At 43.0% G+C, this 22,752-nt stretch overlaps 1 protein-coding gene across 1 annotated transcript in view; it reads left to right on the top strand.

Moving 5' to 3' along the window:
• Positions 1–22,215, top strand: part of COMMD10 (COMM domain containing 10) — a 79,052-nt gene extending 56,837 nt beyond the window's left edge. The window contains exons 6-7 of the mRNA XM_063295323.1: positions 18,945–19,004; positions 19,572–22,215. Of these exons, the coding sequence (XP_063151393.1) occupies positions 18,945–19,004; positions 19,572–19,610 (99 nt within the window). The 3' untranslated portion in view covers positions 19,611–22,215. The remainder of the gene's footprint in view (positions 1–18,944; positions 19,005–19,571) is intronic.
• Positions 22,216–22,752: the final 537 nt, after the last annotated feature.

Raw genomic sequence — 22,752 nt, 5'->3', positions numbered from 1 at the left:
CCTCTATCAGGGGGGCTTACTCCCAGGTAAGAAAGCTTCTGTTTAAAGTCTTGGTGAAAGTCGGAAACAATCTGATTGAAATACTCCATGTTTCACGCAGTAGATTATGGCGCCCCCTAGGTATTTAACCAGCAAAAGTGGTTGATAATAGAAGAATTTCTGGAATGTGTTTACACAAGTGAAAGTAAGCTAATGGGCAGTTCCCCAGGGAGAGTAGCAGCAGAAAACTGAAAGTTCAAAGCAGCAGATTCAATGTGTAGGAAAATGCTAAAATCTTCAAATTTAGTACAAAAATAATAACGGGGAGACTATTACATTGTCTCAACCCTCCTTAATATTTGGATGGAAAGGAAAAGTTGAAAAAGCTTCTTTTTAAAAAGAATCACAAAAATAATTATAAGCACCAAGAGAGCCATTTCTCTGTGCTGTAGAAAGCCTCTCTTAGGGTACACATCCTTAAAAGAAAAATAAATTGGGTGATTTAGAAATGGGGTGACCAGTCTTAATGTCCCTTTAAGGCTACAGTGCAGCTTGGAAATGGTGATGCCCCAGCCTCCCACCAGCTTCTACCAGTCGAGTGTGAACACTGTTTACAATCTCCTGGCTGCAAGCTGCCGTCCTGGAGGACAAATGGGGTGATTCCATGCATTTTTCTTTCCCAGTAAAATGATCTTGGGCTTCAGGAAAAACCTGCCTGAGCCCCCAAAAGACCTGCCATGTTGTCAGTTCTGCCCGCAGAGCCCATGAGCACAGCTGTTCAGTCCACCATGTCCCCACCAGAAGTCCCAAATTTAGTATCTCTTCACCTTCTCTATAAAGTTACAAACATTTATCTCTTCATCCCATATCTCATCTCTTATCTATAAAAAAATCCATAAAACATCTTTTCAGTCCTGGTGTCATCAGAAAGTCCATAAAGGGTAGCCAGAAGTAATAGCATATCTTATTTTAACCTTGATCAAATATACCAACTTTATATTCCTTCCTTTTACTTCTAACAGTCTTAATATTTAGTTCATTCAAATATTGTTGTAGGATTTGATTTCTCTTCATTTCTTCTTTGTCCCATCACACAGAATTCTTCAAGGCTTTAACAAGCCTCTTTTGTAAATCCAATAGGAAAATTATCCAGGTCACTCTCTTGGTTTGTCCTTCGTTTTTCTCTTTTAAGTTTTAAAACCTCAGCCAGTTTCTTTTGTAGATCCAGTGAAACATTCTCTTGGCCTAACTGCTGTAAATCCACTTTCAATGCCATCTCTATCTTGTCAGGTAAAATTCTACATCTGTCATTTCTTCAATAACATCTTTTGGACATAGTCTTTCCATAGAAGCAGACATCATTACTGACATTGTGGATATTGTGGCTACTATTTTCTGATTCCATTCTTCAAAAGTCTCCTTCAGTATTTTTATTATCATAATGTTTTGCATCATCTTGCAGGCCTGTATATCTTTCTTCTGCCTAAAATCTTTAGTCCCCTCTAGTGTCCAGTTTTTGAAATCATGAAATTGCTTATCTGTGTTTTATCTTGTCAAAACCAAAACAGGATCTATTTCCTATGAGAAGCTGTTTATACTTTGTAATTAATTCCAAAATCTTATTGTAAAAGTTTCAATACTCTAATTTTATCTGGACCCCTAGTCCATTCATAACTTTCTAAGACCAAAATCTTATTTAGCTTTTTGCTGTTTATTTCAGATTCTTTAAATTCTTAAGCTAATGATTAAAATTTTCTTTCATTCAGGATTGAAGGTGGACTCACCCAGCATTTTCAAACATGTCATTCTGAAGGTCTCTAATAGCTTAGAAGTAGTAAATGAGCAATTTCTGAAAGTGATTAGAGAGTGAGGTTTGCAAACTTAGTATCCTTTAAAAGTCCTTGCCACAGTTGTGAGCAAGATGGCTAATCCTGTCAGCTTCTGGCATTCAAACCCACTGCAAACCTGAGGTCTCCTTGCAAGAAGCAGCCATCCGGAGCACATGTGGTGATCTTCTGTCCTCTCATCTGGAGAGGTTCCACAAAACTGGTCTACTCACTGGTCTTTGCTTCAGTCATCATCTCCACTTTCACAGAGCCATCTTCAGTTCTCCATACCTCCCCCAGAAGCCCAAGTATGATTTCTTTTTGGCTAGGAATGGCCAAATCTCAGGCACCTAGAAATTTGATGCCAAGTCATTTGACATTCTCCCCAAAGCACCTCTCTTTAGTGAATACCGAATTATAAACTGTAATGTGAAATGTACAGGGATGTATTTTTCCTTTAGTCTAGAATGATGACAACATTGTTGAAAAGTATCAGCTTGCCTTTTTGCTGTAAATTCCTCCATTACTCTAGAGTTTAAGCAGTAATGTAATTTAAAAGATGAAGTGGTACCGTACTTCATTCCTCTGATTAAAATATTGCTATTCCAGACAAATAGAACTTGGCTAAAGTAGGCAGTTTGCTGTCTTGAGTCCTTTTTCTCAGATTTCTAGGTAATGTAATGAAGTTTCCATGCTTTTATAATTGATACAGGATGCTTGGACAGAAAAAAACAAAAGTCCATTAAAAAGTCCAGTTTTTAATCTGTAATGTATCATTGGAGGAGTAAGATGAGAGTTGATTCAAGAATAGTTGAATCTCTTTTTTTGTTAGTTGTAAGAATTGATATTACAGAACAATGCGCCCCGAAGGGCTCCCTGCCGGAACCGCTTGCAAGGGGGAAGGATGCTGCCCACGAGCCCGGCTCCGGGTGACCGCCACTAAACCCAATTGAAGTTCAGTGAGCACAGTGCCAATGACATCGGAGACCGGTTCCGCGTCCTGTGGCAAATGGGAGAGAGCATCAGCCAAAAATTTTTTCTTCCCTGGGATGAATTTGAGCTGGAAATCGAAGCGCCTAAAAAACTGAGCCCAGCGGATCTGCTTCGGGCTGAGACGCCTGGGTGTTCAGAGTGCCTCGAGGTTACAATGATCTGTCCAAACCTCGAAAGGGCAAGTCGCCCCCTCCAAAATGTGACACCAGGCTTCTAATGCAGCCTTAACGGCAAAAGCCTCCTTCTCCCAAACATGCTAGCGCCGCTCCGTTTCCGAAAACTTATGGGAGAGATAGGCGCAAGGCTTTAAGAGCCCGCAGGAATCCCTTTGCAACAAAATCTCTCCAATAGAAAAATCAGATGCATCACCTTGGACCACAAAGGGTCATTCAGGGTCAGGGTGGGACAAAATGGGCTCAGCCGTAAACAGAGATTTTAACTTATCAAAAGCAGCCTGACAGGCAGGAGTCCATTTGAGCACGGCCCCTGGTTTTTTTACTTTGCGCGTTTCCCCAAGCCCCTTGGTGCGCAACAAATTGGTGAGGGGCAGCGCAATCTCCGCGAACCCCTGGACAAAGGACCAGTAAAAGTTGGCAAACCCCAGAAAACTCTGAAGCTGACGTTGAGTTCGAGGGCGTTCCCAGTTTAGAACGGCCTGAACTTTTGCAGGATCCATTTCAATACCCTTATCAGAGACCCTGTACTCCAAGTAATCTAGTTGAGACTTATGAAATTCACATTTAGAAAGCTTTGCATAAAGCTTAGCTTTCCTGAGCTTGGTCAGGACTTGTCTGACAAGCCGCTCGTGTTCCTTCTCTGTTTTGGTATAGATGAGCACATCATCCAAATAAACTAAGACCCCCTTAAACAAATGATCATGTAACACTTCATTGATTAGTTGCATGAAAACACCCGGGGCCCCAGCCAAACCAAAAGGGAGGACTTTATACTGAAACAAGCCCAATGGACAGTTAAATGCTGTTTTCCACTCATCCCCCTCCCGAATGCGAATGCGGTAGTATGCTTCGCGCAGGTCAAGTTTGCAAAAAGACTTTACCAGTACACAAATGTGCCAACATGTCTTTTACAAGAGGCAAAGGGTACTTGTTGGAAATTGATACTGAATTTAACCCGTGATAGTCTGTGCAAAGTCTAAGGGTGCCATCCTTCTTTTCGCAGAACAAAACAGGAGCCCCAACCGGCGAGTTAGCCGGTTCGATGAAACCCCTTGCAAGATTTTTATCAATGAACTCCCGTAAGGCGGCCAGTTCTTTCTGGGTCATGGCATAGATTTTTGGTTTGGGCAATGGAATGTCCGGAAGAAGTTAAATGGCACAGTCAGTCTTGCGGTGGGGGGGTAATTGGTCTGCTTCCACTTCCCCGAAGACATCCGCAAAGTCTTGGTATCTGGCAGGCAGACCTTCCACGGCCAGACTGGGAGGGTGGGGATTGACAATTGCAGCCCGCCCCACCCCCACAGTGATGGACTTCCCTGGCACAGGAGCCTGGTAAAACCCATCGTCAAATGTAATAGTACGGTTTTTCCAGTTGATGTATGGGTTGCGGCTAGTTAGCCAGGGGATACCCAGCACCACAAGTGGGTCACCCACTGGTGTGACAATGAATTTCAGGACTTCCATGTGACTCCCCATCTGCAATGTTACGTCCCCAGTGAACTGGGTGGCTCTCCCCCCCCACCCCGCCATGGAACCATCCAACTGTTGAAAAACCACTGGCTGCGAAAGGGGAAAACAAGGCAGCTCCAACGCAGCCATTAAGTCGGGGTGGATTAAACATCTGGAACACCCCGAGTCGATCAAAGCCCAGACTTCGACGGTTCTGGAGCGGGAGCCCAACTTGATCTTTACAGCTAGGATGGGGCAGTCAGCACTCACCATGTCGGTTTTGCGCCCATTCTCCACCACCTGTCCAGCGGCGCTGTTTAAGACAGGTGGAAGTCATTTCCCGCCGGTTGCTCGAGGGAAGTAAGAGCGTCTCCTGTGAGGTAGACATCTTCCTCCTCCTCCGCTAATGCCTTGGCCCCCGTCAGCCGACGGGGAGGGTTAGGTGTCTTCTGCGGTGCTTTCGATGGGCGTTCAACAGTTTTGCCCTTCTGGCATTCCGCAGCCCGGTGACCGGTCTTGCCACATTTGATGCATTGCCCACGGGCAAAACGGCACTGCTTTTCATCATCCCACATCGTGGTGGATCCCTGTCTTGGGCTCTTTCCACCTGAGGGAGGCTTGTTGCCTCTTCTGGCTTGCATATAGGTACGCTGGGCATGTTCAGCCTTACCGGCGAGATAGATCCAATCATGAAGTGAGTCCGGATCATCTCTGCCCAGTGCCCATTTCAACACCTCTCGATTGAGCCCGTCCTTAAATCTGTCCACCAGGGTAGCTTCAGACCATTCAGATACTTTACCCGCCAATACTGTCCTAACAGCCAGGAAACACGCTGAGACAAGGAACTGGTCTCTAATGTTTTATTGCTTGTACATAACAGGAATCCTAACAAACTGAAGAAGCATGGGAAAAACCCAGACATATAAACCCCAAAGGTTAAGGCGGTCCCGATCTGTGTCTCTTTGAATGGCTGCCCAATTCCTCAGTGCTAAGCATGCGCTTAACAGTCTGGATGGGAGCCCCCTGCTCGCCATCCTTACTCATGACATCTATTTTGAATTCCAGGGCATAGTCAACAACTAACTTCTGCCCCTGAACGAGCTCCTTAAGAGCTTCCTTAGCCCTAGCCTTAGCAAGGGGATCTTCAAAGTATCGTCTCAAGGCGGCCAAAAAAGTGTCAAAAGCGCCAATCACCAGGGCTTTCGCCTCAGTTAACTGTACATACCAGTCAGCAGCTCTGCCTTTCAGCTTCATGGCCACCGCCGTGATTTTTGCCTTCTCAGATGTGAAGCAATGTTCGAATTGCTCCATATAGCTTGTAGCGTTGGTAAGGAAGAAGGACAACTTTGTAGGGTCACCGTCAAATTTAACGGGAAAGTCTTTGGCGACCCCCCCAGCCAGTGCAGCTCCAACCGCTGGATGAACAGGTGTCCCCCCTGGTGCAGGTGTGGGACCACGCTGCGCCGGGAATGAATCTCATGGCTGTCCTCACCCTCTGGGTGCTTGCGGTGGGGAAGGGGGGATGTTGGGGGGTAGATTGGCACCTGGATTCCCCACTCCTCCTACCGGGGGCCCCACAGCTGATGAAATGGATCTCAGCATATATTCAATAGATTTGATCTTCGATTCGATGACTCTTATTCTCTCAGGCATGATTGACTCATCCAGCCTCAGTGCCTCAGGTTGTCGGCTTGCTGTCACTGTGGTTGATTCCCTTTCGGGAGTCAGGGGGTACTGAAGCCTCCATGGGGTGTGAGACGTCCCCGGCCGGGGGTGTCCCATTGTATCCCACATCATCTCTGGGGGAGGGGTACCAGTTGTTACGGGCTGTTCCATCTCCCCCCCTTCCATCGGGTCCCCCAACTCCGGGCTGGAGCTGGACTCTCTCGTATAGGGTGCGAGGTGGGATGGGAGGGGGCTCGGGTCCCTGCTTGGAAATGCCGACTCAAGGAACTGTCTGGTCGCTTCCCCAAACCCCGTGGACTCTTTCCTCGATTCTGCCATCGCTAACTTCTTCTTTCGCAAGAAAAATTTCTTGGTAGAGACTAGCGAGGTTTTTCTTTAAATGATTCTCAGCTTTATGTAATGATTGCCTGAACCCAAATAAAATGCTCAGACTCAAAATCAAAGTTTAAGTTCTGATTTTATTTAGAATAGAGTGCAAACAGAAAGAAAGCTGAGAATGAGAAAAGCGTGCCTAAAGTCAAACTAAATAGCCCCGTTACAAACAGCGTCCCCCCCCACTTCAATCATCACAACCCCACATTCCCAGGTGCTCCTAACAAGCTCTGCTGATCAATGGGCAAAAAGACCTTGACATTAAAAAGATAACCCAAACACATTCCTGCATGGCACAGAGAGATACAGCTTTCAGTACAAGGTTTATCAGCAGCACCCTCCCAGCCAGGAATGCGCGTCAACACTCTGGCATGCGAACCGTTACGATGTACAAACACATTGAAACGATGAGCATGACAGACAAGCCTTAATGATTTTTAAAAGCAATTTTAACCTATATATTGCTTATGATACCCACAGCTAAGCTTTTTCCTAGTGTTTTTTAAAATGATATTGTCATATTTTGCCAGTAATGAATCTTTTATTCAAATCTGAATAAAATAAGTAGTAACCTAATTTGTTCCTTATGTTCTAAGAATATGAAAAAGAGAGAAAGTATGCCATTTGAAGGGATTGGTATAAAAGGAAAGTAAATTTGGCTCATTGTTTTGCCTTTGTTGAAAATATTTATAAAATGTTCATGTTTTCTATTCCCAGTATAAGATCCCATCTAGTAGAAGCATTGTAATCTTATTGTAATGATTGCCCTAGCCCAAATACTCAGACTCACAAGAGGCTGCTATATGAAATCTGATTTATTAAGGAACTAAAGGCAAATACAGAGAAAGCTGAGAATGAGCAAAAGCGCGCCAAATACAAACTTAAACCCTTGGTGCAAACGTATCCCGCCTCCCTCGTAACAGCCCCGCCCGGCACAGGTGCTAGCAATCGTCAGAGTTGCTAGCCTGGGAAAGTAACCTTGAGCGCAGTAGATAATGCGAATACATTCCAGAGCAAAGCCAAAAGATAACTACTCCCATCCTCCCGAGGAAGATGAAACGCGCATCCAGCTAATGACATGCGAAACGTTACGATGTATCAAAGACATTGAAACGGCGAACATGACATACCGCCCCCCTAAAAATATCCTTAAGGACTAGGCTTAGTGGGATAAGCAGAGTGGAAACGGGCAACCAGGACAGGAGAAGCCACATCTGATGCAGCGACCCACTCTGGATGAGGGAAATGTTTCCAACGAACTAAATATTGCAGAGTATTGCGAAGGCGTCTAGAGTCCAAAATTTCTTTAACTTTAAAGTGTTGCTGACCGTCAATCATGATGGGGGTAGGAGGTGGAGGTTGGCGATGCCAGCGGTCAGAAGGAATAGTCGGTTTGAGCAAACTGCAATGAAAAACAGGGTGTAAGCGTTTGAGGTTATGAGGCAAGTCAAGTTTAAAAGTCACAGGGTTAATTTGAGCGATAATTGGGAAAGGACCCACAAATTTAGGAGCCAGTTTCTTTGAAGGTTGTGAGGACTTTATGAACTTGATGGAAAGGTAAACCGAGTCCCCTACTTGAAACGCTGGCTGAGGGGCACGCTTCCGATCAGCATATTGTTTATAATCCAATTGTGCCTTAGCTAGTGCCTTTTGAATCATTGGCCAGGAGTCTGCCAGTTGCGACGCCCAATCACCCGGAGTGGCCGATCTGCCTGGAGGCTGCGGTAGATCAGGGATAGGTACAAAGTCTTTGCCTTGGGCCACACGAAATGGGGTTTGGCCGGTGCTTTGATGCACCGCGTTGTTGTAAGCCACTTCGGCAAAAGGGAGGAGGTCTACCCAATTGTCCTGCTGGTAATTCACAAAAGCTCGAAGGTACTGCTCCAGAGTAGAATTTAAAGCCTCTGTGGCCCCGTCCGTCTGGGGGTGCCAAGCCGTGGACAGGGCTTGCTTCGTTCCTAACAATTTGAGGAACGCTCGCCAAAATTGTGAGGTAAATTGTGTGCCCCTGTCCGAAATCAAGCGGGAGGGACATCCGTGTAGCCTGTACACGTGTACCAGAAATAGGCGGGCCAATTGACGTGCCGACGGAATGGACACGCAAGGGATGAAGTGGGCTTGTTTTGAGAAATAGTCTTTGACCACCCAAATGACAGTTTTGCATTGACTGGGTGGTAATTCAACAATAAAGTCCATGGAGATTTCATCCCAGGGGCAAGAAGGGGCAGCCACCGGCTGCAGCAGTCCCTGAGGCTTCCCCACCTTGCGCTTAGACATTGCACAAACAGTGCAGGAGGCAATATAGTCTTTGACATCTTTGCGTAATGTGGGCCACCAGAACTGCCTCCGAACAAGGTGCAAGGTTTTAACAAACCCAAAGTGACCCGCCAGTTTGTCATCGTGTGAACGTAGTAACACCTCTTTCCTGAGGCTTTCAGGGACGTAGAGGCGGTTAGATTTCCAAGCGAAGCCTTGGTCAAAAGTAACATTGTCTTTATTTGCAAGCAACCAAGTATCAGTTTTCAGCTCTTTTAGAAACTTTTGTTGCAACTGGGAAGGAATTGACAAAGCGCTCGGCTGGGCGGCGTCCGCAGCGGGTGGCTGCTGCGCGCGCGTTTGGCTACGCGTCACAGCCTGCATACCCAATTGGGGCGCTGTCCACAGGGTGCTAACCACTTCTGGCGCTGCCCCAGAGTCCTGAGGTTGCCTTGACAACGCATCAGCCAGGAAATTCCTTTTCCCCGGAATAAACTTCAATTGAAAATTGAACCGATTAAAAAATTGAGCCCAACGGACTTGTTTCGGGCTCAGTTTTCGAGGGGTGCTAAGAGCCTCCAAGTTTTTATGGTCGGTCCACACTTCAAAGGGATGATTCGCCCCCTCTAACAGATGCCGCCAGGCTTCTAACGCGGCTTTTACTGCAAATGCCTCCTTCTCCCATACATGCCAACGTCGCTCAGTCTCGGAGAACTTGTGGGACAAGTAGGCACATGGCTTGAGGCATCCTGTCCCGTCTTGTTGCATCAACAATGCCCCAATGGAATAATCGGAGGCATCCGCCTGCACCACAAAAGGTTTTGAGGGATCAGGATGTTGCAAAATGGGCTCTTTGATAAAAGCTGCTTTAAGCCGCTCAAACGCTGTTTGACAAGCAGGCGTCCAGCGCAACAGCGCCCCTGGATTCTTTACTCTCCGAGTATCTCCCACACCCTTGGTTCGGAGCAGTTCGGTTAGTGGCAAGGCAATTTCAGCGAATCCCCTTATGAATAATCTGTAGTAGTTACTGAACCCCAGGAAACTTTGAAGTTGCCTGCGGGTGCGGGGGCTTTCCCAGTCCATGATAGCCTGCACTTTGGCAGGGTCCATTTCTATGCCTTTATCTGAAATTCTGTACCCCAAATAGTCAATTTGTGTCTGGTGAAATGCACATTTAGACAGTTTGGCATACAATTCTGCTGATCTGAGTTTACTCAGCACTCTTTTTACCAGAGACACATGCTCTTCCATGGTTTCAGTATAAATCAATACATCATCCAAATACACCAATACCCCTTTAAACAGATGCTCATGCAGTACTTCATTGATAAATTGCATAAATACCCCAGGGGCCCCAGCCAAACCAAAAGGTAACACCTTATACTGGAAGGCTCCCAACGGGCAATTGAATGCAGTTTTCCACTCATTGCCCTCCTTGATTCGTACACGATAGTAGGCTTCTCTTAAATCAAGTTTAGAGAAGATCTTTCCCTTAGCCAGATGTGACAACATGTCCTTGATCAATGGCAAGGGATATTTATTGGAAATTGAGACTGCATTTAATCCGCGGAAATCGGTACAAAGTCTCAATGTCCCATCCTTTTTTGGGCGAAAGAGTACCGGCGCCCCCACCGGTGAATTCGCCGGCTCAATGAATCCGCGCGCCAAATTTTTGTCCACAAAGTCTCTCAACAGAGTCAGTTCCTTTTGTGTCATGGAATAAATCTTTGGCTTGGGCAATTGGGTGTTGGGCACCAGTTCAATGGCACAGTCCGTCTTTCGATGGGGGGGGCAATTGGTCGGCTTCCTTTTCGCCAAACACATCAGCAAACATCCGGTACTCAACCGGCAAGCCTTCCAGAGGAGGGGCCGGGAAATGCGGAGTCGCAGCTGCCGCAACCCCCACCATCTCCTCTGGGGCACCCTTCCCCTCTGTCGCTTGGTAGAACCCATCCCTAAACGTTATAGTCTGGTAAACCCAGTTTATTTGGGGATTTTGCTGAACCAACCAGGGCACCCCCAACACCACCAAGGGACCCCCTACTGGAGCCACGACAAAAGACAAACCTTCCCGATGGCTGCCCAGCTGCAAAGCTACCCGCCCTGTGAACTGGGTGACCGGTTTGCCCCCTGTCATGGACCCATCCAGCTGTGTAAATGCGATGGGTCACTGTAAAGGGAAAGTAGGTAGCTCCAGAGCCGCTACCACATCGGGGTGCATAAGACACCAGGAACACCCCAAATCAATCATGGCCCATACTTCTACAGTCTTGGATCGGGAGCCCAACTTCAACTTCACCGTGAGAATGTGGTAACTGCCACTCACCGATGAAGGCTCGCGCCCTTCTTCCACCACCTGCCCTGCGGCGCCCTTTAAAGCAGGTGGCTGGCGTTTCCCGCCGGCTGCAGGATTTCGGGCTCACCCTCATCCTCGTAGAACATCACATCGTCTCCCTCGGTTTCAGCCACCGCGGCTTTCTGCTTCCTTGGCAGGGCAGGGGACTTCGTCGGCGGCTTGCCGAGCCGTTCCTCTCCCTTTGCCTTCGGGCACGCCGCCACTCGATGCCCCTCCTTACCACATCTCAGACACAGGCCTTTTGCATACCGCTTCTCTCGCTCCTCATCCCAGGGTCGTTGTCCTGGTCTCCCCCCGGTGCTCGATGGGCGGCTGGGCTTCACCTCCCGCCCCGATTTGGCGGTCTTTCGATGGGCGAAGATCTCATGGGCATGCTCAGCCCTCCCCGCCAGCTGGATCCATTCGTACAGCGTATATGGGTCGTCCCTCCCCAAGGACCAGCGCAGCACCTCTGTATTCAGGCCATCCTTGAATAACTCGATAATGGTGGCTTGGGACCAGTCATCCACCTTCCCAGCAAGCGCTTTAAACTCTAGTGCATAATCAGCCACGGATCTTGACCCCTGCTTAAGTTCCTTCAGAGCTCGCTTTGCCCTCTCTTTCGCCAAGGGATCCTCGAAGTGTTGTCTCAATGCCCAGAGAAACTCATTGAATTTCTCCAGTTCAGGCGCTTCCGACTGGCACATCTGGACATACCAGTCTGCCGCCCTCCCTTTCAGTTTGGTGGCAATGGTGATGATCTTTGCCTTTTCCTATTGAAAAAGCGACCCCCATTCTTCCATGTAGGCTTTAGCATTCGTCAGGAAAAATGAGAGTTTGGTCGGGTCCCCATCAAACTTGACAGGGAAGTCTCTCATCCCGCCCCCCCGCCGGGCTGCGCCCCGCCACCGGGGCTACAGGGGTTGGTACTTCCCGGGCTCGCGGCGGCGCGGGGCCCGGGGGCGGCCGCACCGGCGATGCTGCTATTTCCATCTGGACCGACTGCTCCGGGGGACTGCCCATGGGACGAAGGGGTTGAATGCCGCTGGCTTGATCCTTCCCGGGTTTCTCTCAACGAGGTCACATCTAGGCTCAGCTGCTACAGTATAGTTTCTAACGAGTCCATTTTTGACTCCAGCACTCAGATACGATCCGGGGTGGGGGAGCCCTCCGTTGGCTGCACCTGCACCACGGTGGGGGATAATGGGTATCTCTGCCTCCAGGATGGGCCCCCCGCCACCGTGACATCCCCTTGGGTCTCATCCCAGGTGACCAGCTCGCCCGGAGAATTTACGGTAGTCTCCGGGGCGGTTTTCAGACCCCCGGCTTCACCCTCCGACTCGGAGCTCGCCTCTTCTGGGATGGCTGACAGCTCCCCCCCCTGGGACGGTCGGTCGGGCTGCCTCACGGTCGAGTCCGGTTCCCCTTCTTCCATCATCACAATGTCGGGTTCGGTCATCGCTGGCGCTCTCCCTCACAGGGTTAGACACTGGTCTTTTCCTGGACAGGGGCCAGCGGGATTGAGATCTTAGATTCTCAGCTTTATGTAATGATTGCCCTAGCCCAAATACTCAGACTCACAAGAGGCTGCTATATGAAATCTGATTTATTAAGGAACTAAAGGCAAATACAGAGAAAGCTGAGAATGAGCAAAAGCGCGCCAAATACAAACTTAAACCCTTGGTGCAAACGTATCCCGCCTCCCTCGTAACAGCCCCGCCCGGCACAGGTGCTAGCAATCGTCAGAGTTGCTAGCCTGGGAAAGTAACCTTGAGCGCAGTAGATAATGCGAATACATTCCAGAGCAAAGCCAAAAGATAACTACTCCCATCCTCCCGAGGAAGATGAAACGCGCATCCAGCTAATGACATGCGAAACGTTACGATGTATCAAAGACATTGAAACGGCGAACATGACACTTATAAACACTATTTTATTCATTTATTTAATTATTTGTATAGCGTTTCCCATAAAACCTCTTGAAGCAATTTACATTCATATTTGAAAACAATAAAGTAAAACAGTTAAGTCAGACATGTGCATTAAAAGTAAACAGGGGGAAAGAATCTATTTCTACCATTCACACAAGGAAGGGCTGGGTGAAAAGGTGCTTAAATGATTTAATAGTATGCATGTCTTGACTATTAGGGGAGAGGATTTCAAAATGCGGTAGTCATTTGGAATCCCCATCTGTAAGTGACTGCATGATGACATTCACAATTCATGACACTCATAGCAAGACCTCTCTGCACAAGCTTAATGATCATGCCCTTTATAACAGGAAAGGGAATCTACTAGGCATCCAAGTCTTATAAACCTATGTAACTGTCCTAACAGTCAGAAATCATGCTGAGACGAGGAGTAGGTCTCTAGTGTTTATTACTGCTACATTAACAGAATCCTAACAAACTGAAGAAGCGTGGGAAAAACCCAGACAGATAAACCCCGAAAGTTAAGGCGGGTCTGATCTGTGTCTCTTTGAATGGCTGCTTAATTCCTCAGTACTACGCATACGTTTCCCCCCCTGGATAGAGGCCCCCTCCTGCTCGCCATCAGTACTCATGACAATAACAGATCATGATTTCTTTGGTATCTGGCACATTCAGCATGGAACAACCTGTAGGATGCACAAAGGAGTTCAACCCAGGTATCTATGATCATATGGACTGCAATTAGAAAAAAGTGCAATGTGTCCTTCATCAATAGATACTTGATTCCTGTGTTCATCCTGAGTTTGGTCAGTAGACAGCCAGTGGGTTTGTCTTTTTAATTCAAACCCATATAATTGTAGAGATTATAACAGAGATCTGTCCCAAGCTAAGATTGAAGTCCTGGCTCATAGCAATTCTGAATTGGCATGATTTGGCTGAAACTTTGAAAGAATCATGTAGGGATTACCATGGTGCATGAATCAGCCTAAACGATTGCTATATCACCATGTGCTTTTAAGAATAGGTGATGATGGAGGTGGTTGTCTGCTTGAAAATGCCATGTTCCAATCTATTCTGTATTTCTCTTTTTCAGGGATAAAGACAATAGTGTTAGATATTTCAATTAAGGTAGAGTAACATTCATTGAAAGCTGACTTTCATTTGGACTTTATTTTTATCCTTAAATTATTTTGAGCAGGTAACACTGTGGCATCCCAATAAAAATCAATGTTTGTTTTAATTTTAATCAATGTAATATTAGATTATTTCAGCCTAAAGTATATTTATTGGATGTCTGGTAGTTTCTGGCAAAAAAACTAGATTGAAAATTCTTATTCCTTTCTTTACATTTAAATTTGAGTCATATAACTGTTATTCATAGAGACAGCCCAATCTATCTGTCGTCTTAATTGTCCTTTATGTTCATTTTGCATTTTAGTGAATTTAAAATGAATTATAATGGCAGTTTATTTAGAGCTTAGTTGATTATTTTAAATGCTGTCTTTTTTTTTTTTTGAAAAGGAAGCAGAATTCTTCTAATGTTGGATTAAATTATGTATCATGCAGTGATTTTGTTTATCTTCCTGATATGCCATGCACCAAATGGAAAAAAGAGAAAGCACTGACTGAAGAAGTACTATAGATAAGAAAGTTTCACAAAACGCTAAGAAAAAAAAATCAGATCTACATGTTGCCTAGATAACTATGATGAAGTGGATGCCTAAGAGATGATAACATCCAGTCAGTTTCATAGCTGAGTTATGATTTCAGACTAGATTTTCCTACTTCAAGTCTGGCACTTGTTCTGCAAGATCAGCCTTCCCAGCCTTGTGCGCTCTAAAATAAAGTAAATCAGTCGATCAGTCATTCAGAAAACCAAGTATACAACATGAATGAATAATATGCTGAAGGGAAATAAGTTCATTGGTTTAATCGTAGTTAGATCAAACCCTCATTTATTTATTTATTTAAACGTTTTAAACTGTGCAACAGCAGAAGCTCTCTGAGCAGCTTACAATAAAGCACACTAAAAATACAATATGGAAAAAAACACAAAACAATAAAATGCAAAATAAAAATGCCATATAAATAAGGCAGCTGCTAGGTGGTCATTCAAAAATTAAAATACAAATAAAAGCCAGTTCAAAAGCCTGGGAAAATAACAAGGTCTTCACCTGATGCTGAAATGATGCTAATGTGGGTACCAGTGGAGCCTCTGAGGGGAGGTATTTTGGTAAATGGGATGCAATCACAGTAAAAGCTTTCCCCCTTGTAGAGGCTCATGTCATCTACTTTGGTGGGGGACCTGGAGGAGGGCCTCATTAGATGTTCTTAAGGTCTAGGTAGGTACATATAGGAGAAGGTGCTCATTCAGGTAACCTGTTCAGGGCTTTAAAGCACTTTGAATTGGGTCTGGAAATGGACAATCAGCCACTGTAGACAAAATACTGGCCCAAAGTAGAGGGAAAGGAAGATCACCTTGACCTTTTCCATAACCAAAGTGACAAGGGGTGAAACATAACTTAAGTCCACAATAGACAGATCATATTCAGAAGAGGCTCAGGCAGACACCTTCCTAATTCACAGGAATATAAGAAAGATAAAGAGGAGCAGCACAATCAGATATGCAAGATTCTGTTATTACAACCAATTTCAGCAAAGGTAGTTTTAGCCTCCCTGTGGAGTTGATTTCCTGGTCTAGTCTACCTACTGGGACTGATACATAATATGCTCATATTGGCCAGTCCAGATGAGCAGTCTAGCCCCTATATTTTGAGCTAACTGAAGTTTCCAGACAGTTTTCAGAGGCAGCCCCACATACAACGCCTTGCAATAATCCAACTGGGAAATTACCAGAGTGTGAATAACTATTGAGAGGTTGTTTCTGTCCAAGTAAGGTGGCAGTTGGTAAATCACTGAAGTTGATAAAAGGTACTTTGTGCCACCAAGGCCACCTGGACCTCTAGGGAAAGTGATGGATCTAAAAGTACCCCCAAACTGAGAACCTGCTCCTTTAGGATAAATGCAGATCCCTCCCTGACAGGCAGGGCACCACTCAGCTGGACAGATACACTACCCACAAACAATATCTCTGTCTTGTCTGAATTGACTCTGTTTATTGGCCCTCATCCAGACCATTCCCCTGCCCAAGCATTGGTTTGGGACACCAACCACCTCACCTATGTTAGATGAAAAGGAGAGAGAGACCTGGGTATCATCCCCCTATTGATGGCACCTCAGCCCACCTCCCTGGATGACCTCTCCAGCAGTTTCATGTAGATGTTAAATAGCAGAGGGGATAAAATGTAGCCCCGAGGGACTTCATAACCCAACTCCCATGAGGCAGAAGAATAATCTCCCAGCACTACCTTCTGGAAATGATCACTCAAGTAGGAATGGAACCATTCTAGCACAGTGCCCCCATATCCCAACTCTGACAGCCTACTCAGGAGATACCATGCTTGATGGTATGGAAAGCTGCTGAGAGGTCCAGGAGGACCAACAGGGAAGCACTCCCCATTTCTTTTTCCTGGCCCAGGTCATCCCACAGAACAACCAAGATAGCTCCTGTTCTATAAGCCCTCCTGAAACCAAATTGAAATGGATCTAGAAAATCAGTTTCATCAAAGAACAAATGTTCTTCCCAGTTCACTGTTTGACCTGCCATGATTTATAGACATGTATAAGAAGTTTTAAATTTGATAATTGTCAAGGGATCCAACAAAAATCATTCAGATTTGAAATAAAAAGATGATCTTTATGTTAGCAGTTCAAATGACGATATTTCTGTTGCATAAAAATGACTTGTCTGAGGTTTTTCTATTTTATTTGTTAAATGTATAAGTTTTAAGTTACTTCCTTTTATAAACTTTTATGTTTATAAACTGTCCACTTTTTGGCAGCTTAGGAGCACATGTTAACCAGCACAAAAACTCATTTGACAGTTAAGCAAACTGGCTACACTTTCTTTATTTACCTTGAATAAATAGTAACATTTCCCAGAATATATGTGCATTTTGTTTTTGGAATTATATAAATATTGACTCAGATTGGAGATGACAATCCAGCGTATTGCAACACTAAGAATTATTTAGAAATGGATCCCCCTTTTCTCCAAGTAGCACTTGTTAACTTATTTTTAGAATGAATGAAGAATTTGTTATAGTCATAGACCAGCATAGACTTATTTTCAATTTATGAGCTAACAGAACCCTTCACAATTTTTTTCTTTTTTTTTTAACATTGTTATGTTCTTTATACAGAGGATCAGCAGGAGTCATTACAGACAGCAATTCTTTTCTAGCACTTCTACTTTTTTTTTCTGTATCCCATTCTGAGCATTGCTTTATTTCCTTCATTAGGGTAAGACTAGATTCTCATACAAATTACAGGTTCTTTATAAGTTTCCTTTAATTACTAGAAAGGAGCCTTTTTCTACGGAAGAAAGGAAGAGACATTGAGGTAAACATGCTGGCCCCAGTGATTTTATGGCTCTTAATATCCCCTTCAAAGGATATGTGTTGTTTGCTCATTCCCACTTCTTAGAAATCATTGGGCTCTTGTTTTTCTTTCGTGCCTGGAACAAAACACCAAATACACATGTACAGCACATCGTAATTCTTCACTGGAAGGAACTGCCTCAGTTTCATCTTTCAGTCTTTCATATCCACACAATGGACTTCATACTTTAATAGTTTTAAGTCTCTAACCTTGGAATGAAGGTAACGTGAATAGATATTTTAGGCTGAATGAATGAAGTAACCCGTAATATGCCCAAACTTCAAAGAAAAAAATCCACAAGATTTTATAATTAAAATGAAAAATAAAATTGAAAAAAGTTGAAGTAATGTCAGAAATGTAAGAATAATAGATGTCAAAAGTGTTATTTGATCAGGAAAAACTGACCAGCAAAAAATCTGTTAAGAATAGAAGAACTAACAGTATGTAAACATTAGAGCAGTGTTTCTCAACCTTGGCAACTTTTAAGATGTGTAGGCTGGGTGGGGAATTCTGGGAGTTGAAGTCCACACATCTTAAAGTTGCCAAGGTTGAGAAACACTGTGTTAGATCTGGAATGAGAGGACATGTAGCCTGGTGTACAGTTCTGGGTAAATTACTGTCTAACCTACTGGTAGAGTTTTTGAGATTATAAAATAGAGCAGTAGATGCTCCCTGAGCAGACATGATAAAGAATAGTATTGTATAGCTAGTACAGAAATACTGCTTTTGTAGAAATATTACCACTTTTGAAGCAAACTTCATCATCTCAAGTGAAATATGATATAGGCAAAGGACATGGAAAATAAGTAAAATAAGTAAGAAAAAATTAAAAATGCCACACACAGTATTTGAGTACCCATCAGCCAACAAATTATTGGTGCAGAAAGGTATTACCTACCATCTGCCTCATCTGCTGTTTTTTCCATCAAGAGCTGCTCTTGTCTTTCATGTATAAGAATAGTTTTAAAGCACTTTTTGTGTTAATTTTGGCTAGAGTTCTGGGTAAATGTCTATAGAGAACTCACCAGGATAAGATATTAACAGATAAAGCATATGACCATAGTGGATCAGTGAGTTCAATCACATGCACAAGCCTCCAGTGTCTTGTTATAATGGCATTTACTGACTGTCAAAGGACATCTGGGAGAGTTGAAATATCATTTAGCATTTTAGATGTGTCTCAAAAAAAGGTAATAAAACTATTTTTTTCTAGCCATCTATTTTGTTATGACTTAGAGAATAGCTTCCAAAGAAACATGAAAATAGGATGAGTCCTTTTCTGTAATCTCACATAAACGTACTGTGAAAAAATTGTTGGAATATTGCTATTTTTATATGTCTTGAAGGAAATTACCGTACTAACAATTTGACATAGGCTGAATGTACAGAAAGCACTATATTGTACGGACTAATTTATTGCCCATCTTTTTGTCTTTTACAGAATGTGGAGAAAATATTTGTGGAATTCAATCATGGAGAACTCTTTGAGTTCTATAACAAGGTCTGTATTGGTATTTTAATGGATTTTGGAGCATTCGGTAACATTTCCTTTGCTTTAATAAGACTTTATTATCAAGTCTCTGGTTCTGAGTTGTTCTTGCTTGGAGCTTTTCTTGTAAACACATAATGCCTTCATCCCCCAAAGCAAGGCTTTTCGGAGTTACATCTTGTATGTACAGGGTTTACACTTGCTGTTAAAAATGGCTTTGAACAAAGTGATGTTTGCTATAACTTGTAGTTAACTCTAACAAGAACCAAAAGGATAAGAATTTTATGAAAAGCTTAAATCAATAAAATATATTTATTTACATTTATACGGGTGATGTATTCACCCAGTCAGAACAAACATATACATGGGTTTCCAAATTGCAGACAAATATCTATACATTATAAAGTCACTGGACAATTTTTTAAAAAGTCACTTTAATGGGAAAAATGATTTTTTTTTTTGCTTTATTAATGAGGAATTGTCTCATCAATATATGGTTATATTTAATCTGCATATTTTCATTATTTCTATTTTCATGTTTCTAAATACTTTTTTTTTTGTTTTATTTTGATCAAATAGTTGGAAACAATACAAATGCAGCTGGATTCACTTACGTGATACAACGTGAAGACTAATTTCTGTCACATTCCAGCTGCTTTGAAGCTGAAGATATGTCGGCTGACCATATTTGCTGATATACTCAGTGGATTGCTGTCAATAAATGATTTAAGTTTGATCATTAACTTTGATCATTCACATTAGCTAAATGAAATCATTGTTAAGAAGGCTTTTGTTACAATTGACTACATGGCATTCAACTTTACTATAAGTGAAGCATTATACTATATTATTGTACAGACGTTTGAATTACGAAGTCTATGTTGTTTTTGTGTTTGTATTTGCATTAAGGATGGCAGTTCATATAATACTATAGGACCATAACAAACTGCATGTAAACATTAATCAAAGAATGCTTAAACAGTAGAAAAAGATAATTAAATTGATAAAACATTGACTCCAATACCAGTATCTTACTCATAAGAACAGCAGTACAAATACTCTAACTCTGGATTACTTTAGTTTATTACTTAATGCTTTTGTATTTGTTGCCAGACTTTCTAACTACGACAAATAGCAAGGCTTGCCTGTTTTTGGATGATTCAGTGATTGTTAAAATGCTTTACAGGACAATTGTCCTCTTACACATCGAAAAGAGAATAATGTGAAATTCTTAACAAATCAAATTCAGTTGTTTACTTGATCAATATTTTGCAACCAAAATTTGATTTTATAGATTCCTAACTTGAAATAAGAAATTAAAATGAAAAACAAGGTCCTTTTTGGTAAATCCAAAGCAGTGAAGGTGAGATCCAGTGCTGCAGTGACAGGGCAAACTGTTGTTTATGCAGGTTGCTGATGTGCTTTTTAGGGTGTCTTACTGGCAAGAAGCCTCTGAGTTATAATGCACACATTACATTTCTAATTGGAAGAGGTAACTAAGACTACGGAAAGTATAATTTGCATTTGCTAGCTTTCCTTAGATTTCTCGTTTTCATTTAAAAAGTAGCTGCTGGGTGAACAAATAAGTGCATTTAAAAATGCTGATTAAAACTCCTGGCAGAAGGTGTCTCTGCCAAGTGTCCTTGGTGCAATAATTAACTGACATTTGCTGTGGTACATCTGGGATATCATTCTTACAGTAGGATTGAGCAAGTTTCAGAAATAATATGGAAGAAGCGTCTTGGGCCTCAGGTGAACACAGCAGCACCTCTCAGCTGTCCATTAGAGGACTCCACTTTTTTCCATGAATTCATGCATCCCTTAACTGGATCAGTAAAAGGAAGATGCTTTTCCTCTTAATTTATTTTACCCACAAACTGCTGAATTGTTTATTATGGCTGTGCAATTTACTTAACTGAACCACGCCAGACGAAAAATGCTATTTCTTAAGTATTAAAGTGGACCCAACAGAAGGGTTACCTTTGATACAAAAGGCAGGGGTTTTGCCATCATGTGGAGGAAACTCCCTCCAGAGCAGTGAGAGGGCAATGTGAATAGGCGCAGAGGGCTTTGTACTAGGAATTGAAGGCTCTCCCTGTGAACAAGGAGCTTTGGCATATACAGAAGTGGACAATTGAAGCCAGTGGAGAAGCTTCCCAGCTGCAGCGATCAAGCTCCTAGCACAAGGAAGAAGAGCCATGAAAGCAAGAAATATTTTTTCCTCTTCAGAGCAATGTGCAATATTTTTTTCTGTTCTCTTTCTAGCATCAGAGTAGGTGGCCTTCCAGACAGATACTAACTGGTGGACTAAGGTAGATGAGTCCTGCAACAGAGATCTTTCAGCTGTCTCCAACCCTGCAAGCTTATAAGTGGTCCTATAAGTGAATCTCCTGCTTCCTATTGTTAATATGGTGAACGGAGAGCTAAAGATCATGGACTTGAATTTTTTGTCTGAAGAGGGAGGGATGAGCTTAAAAGATGTCTAATTTGTTGGCTTAGGACACAAGGGAAAAGGAGCTCCAGCTCTATGAGAATGAAGTAGCAACCTCTTCACTACCAATGTTTTATGTCTATGTGTGCACGGATGACCTGGGAAGATCACAAAAGAGGCAGCACAAAACTTTAGGGAGGATGTGGCTGTCTTGATACTTAAGTGAGCAATGTGTCCCTAGTGACATTGCCATGACTGAAATATCCCGTGGATGATTTATGCATTTATACCAAACCGGAAGGAACCTTAGAACATAAATGCCTTTGGTCCTAGTAATGGGTATAAACACAATTAATTCCAAAGTTTTATTTTTCTTTATAACTTGCTCCTGAATATTCTACAAGTGTAGGTCAGTCAGTACTGTAAAGCAGTGTAGGGTAACTGAACTATATTTAAATTCTAAAATCTTTAAAGGCTGTATTTATAGGGGGGAAGTGTAATATCAGATTATTAAGTGACTGAATTAGGAATTACGATTCTGAGAGAAATTGGTTTGTAATTTTCAAGTCATTATCAATTGGCACGTTAGCACACACCTCTTCAACATACCTATTTTGATTGGAAAATACCGAAGATTGCATTGCAGAAGGACTTTTATCTTACGTTAAAAATCAATCTAAAAAATTACTTGCGCAAGCTCTTAAACTCCAAATGCACCCCAATCAAACAGGAGTAACCTCCAGTTTTTGCCTTCCCTATTTTGTAGACAATATGGAAATATAAAACCATTGAAACAAAATTTGGAGGCATAATTGGGAACAAGCAAAAGATTGATGTCATTGATTATTCTAGTTTAATTTAGCTTGGAGACTATGATAAACTGATAAATTTATCAGTTTATTAGACCTATACATTTTTCTGTATTTCCAAATGGTTCATACGTATAATTTCCAAGCAGTCAGGACTAAAGTCTTAATTTCCAGTTCATGTACTTTTAGGCTAATAGACTTAAAGTCTATTAGCCTAAAAGTACATGAACTGGAAATTAAGACTAGAGTACTGCAGTTCAAAATAGTAAATTCTGTTAACATGGTGGACGATTCTTCAAAGTTTTACACTGATGGATGTGTGTATGGAAATCTTCAATTAATTTGTATTGTACCTGCTTCAGATGGGGATTGGGAAAAATAAATGCTTCCGTGTTCCTATGTGCTTTAGTAGTCTTTGCATTATTGTCTATAACTACAGAGGAATAGTGGGCCAAAATGTTCCCCTTGGCAATTTCAGATTTTCAGAGGCTCTTATATGTTGAAGCATTCATACTGCCTG

The sequence above is a fragment of the Candoia aspera genome, chromosome 2, assembly GCF_035149785.1.
Source record: "Candoia aspera isolate rCanAsp1 chromosome 2, rCanAsp1.hap2, whole genome shotgun sequence".
Classification (NCBI taxonomy): domain Eukaryota; kingdom Metazoa; phylum Chordata; class Lepidosauria; order Squamata; family Boidae; genus Candoia; species Candoia aspera.
Note: the sequence above shows the minus strand (reverse complement) of the source record. Positions and strands in the feature narration are given on the sequence as shown.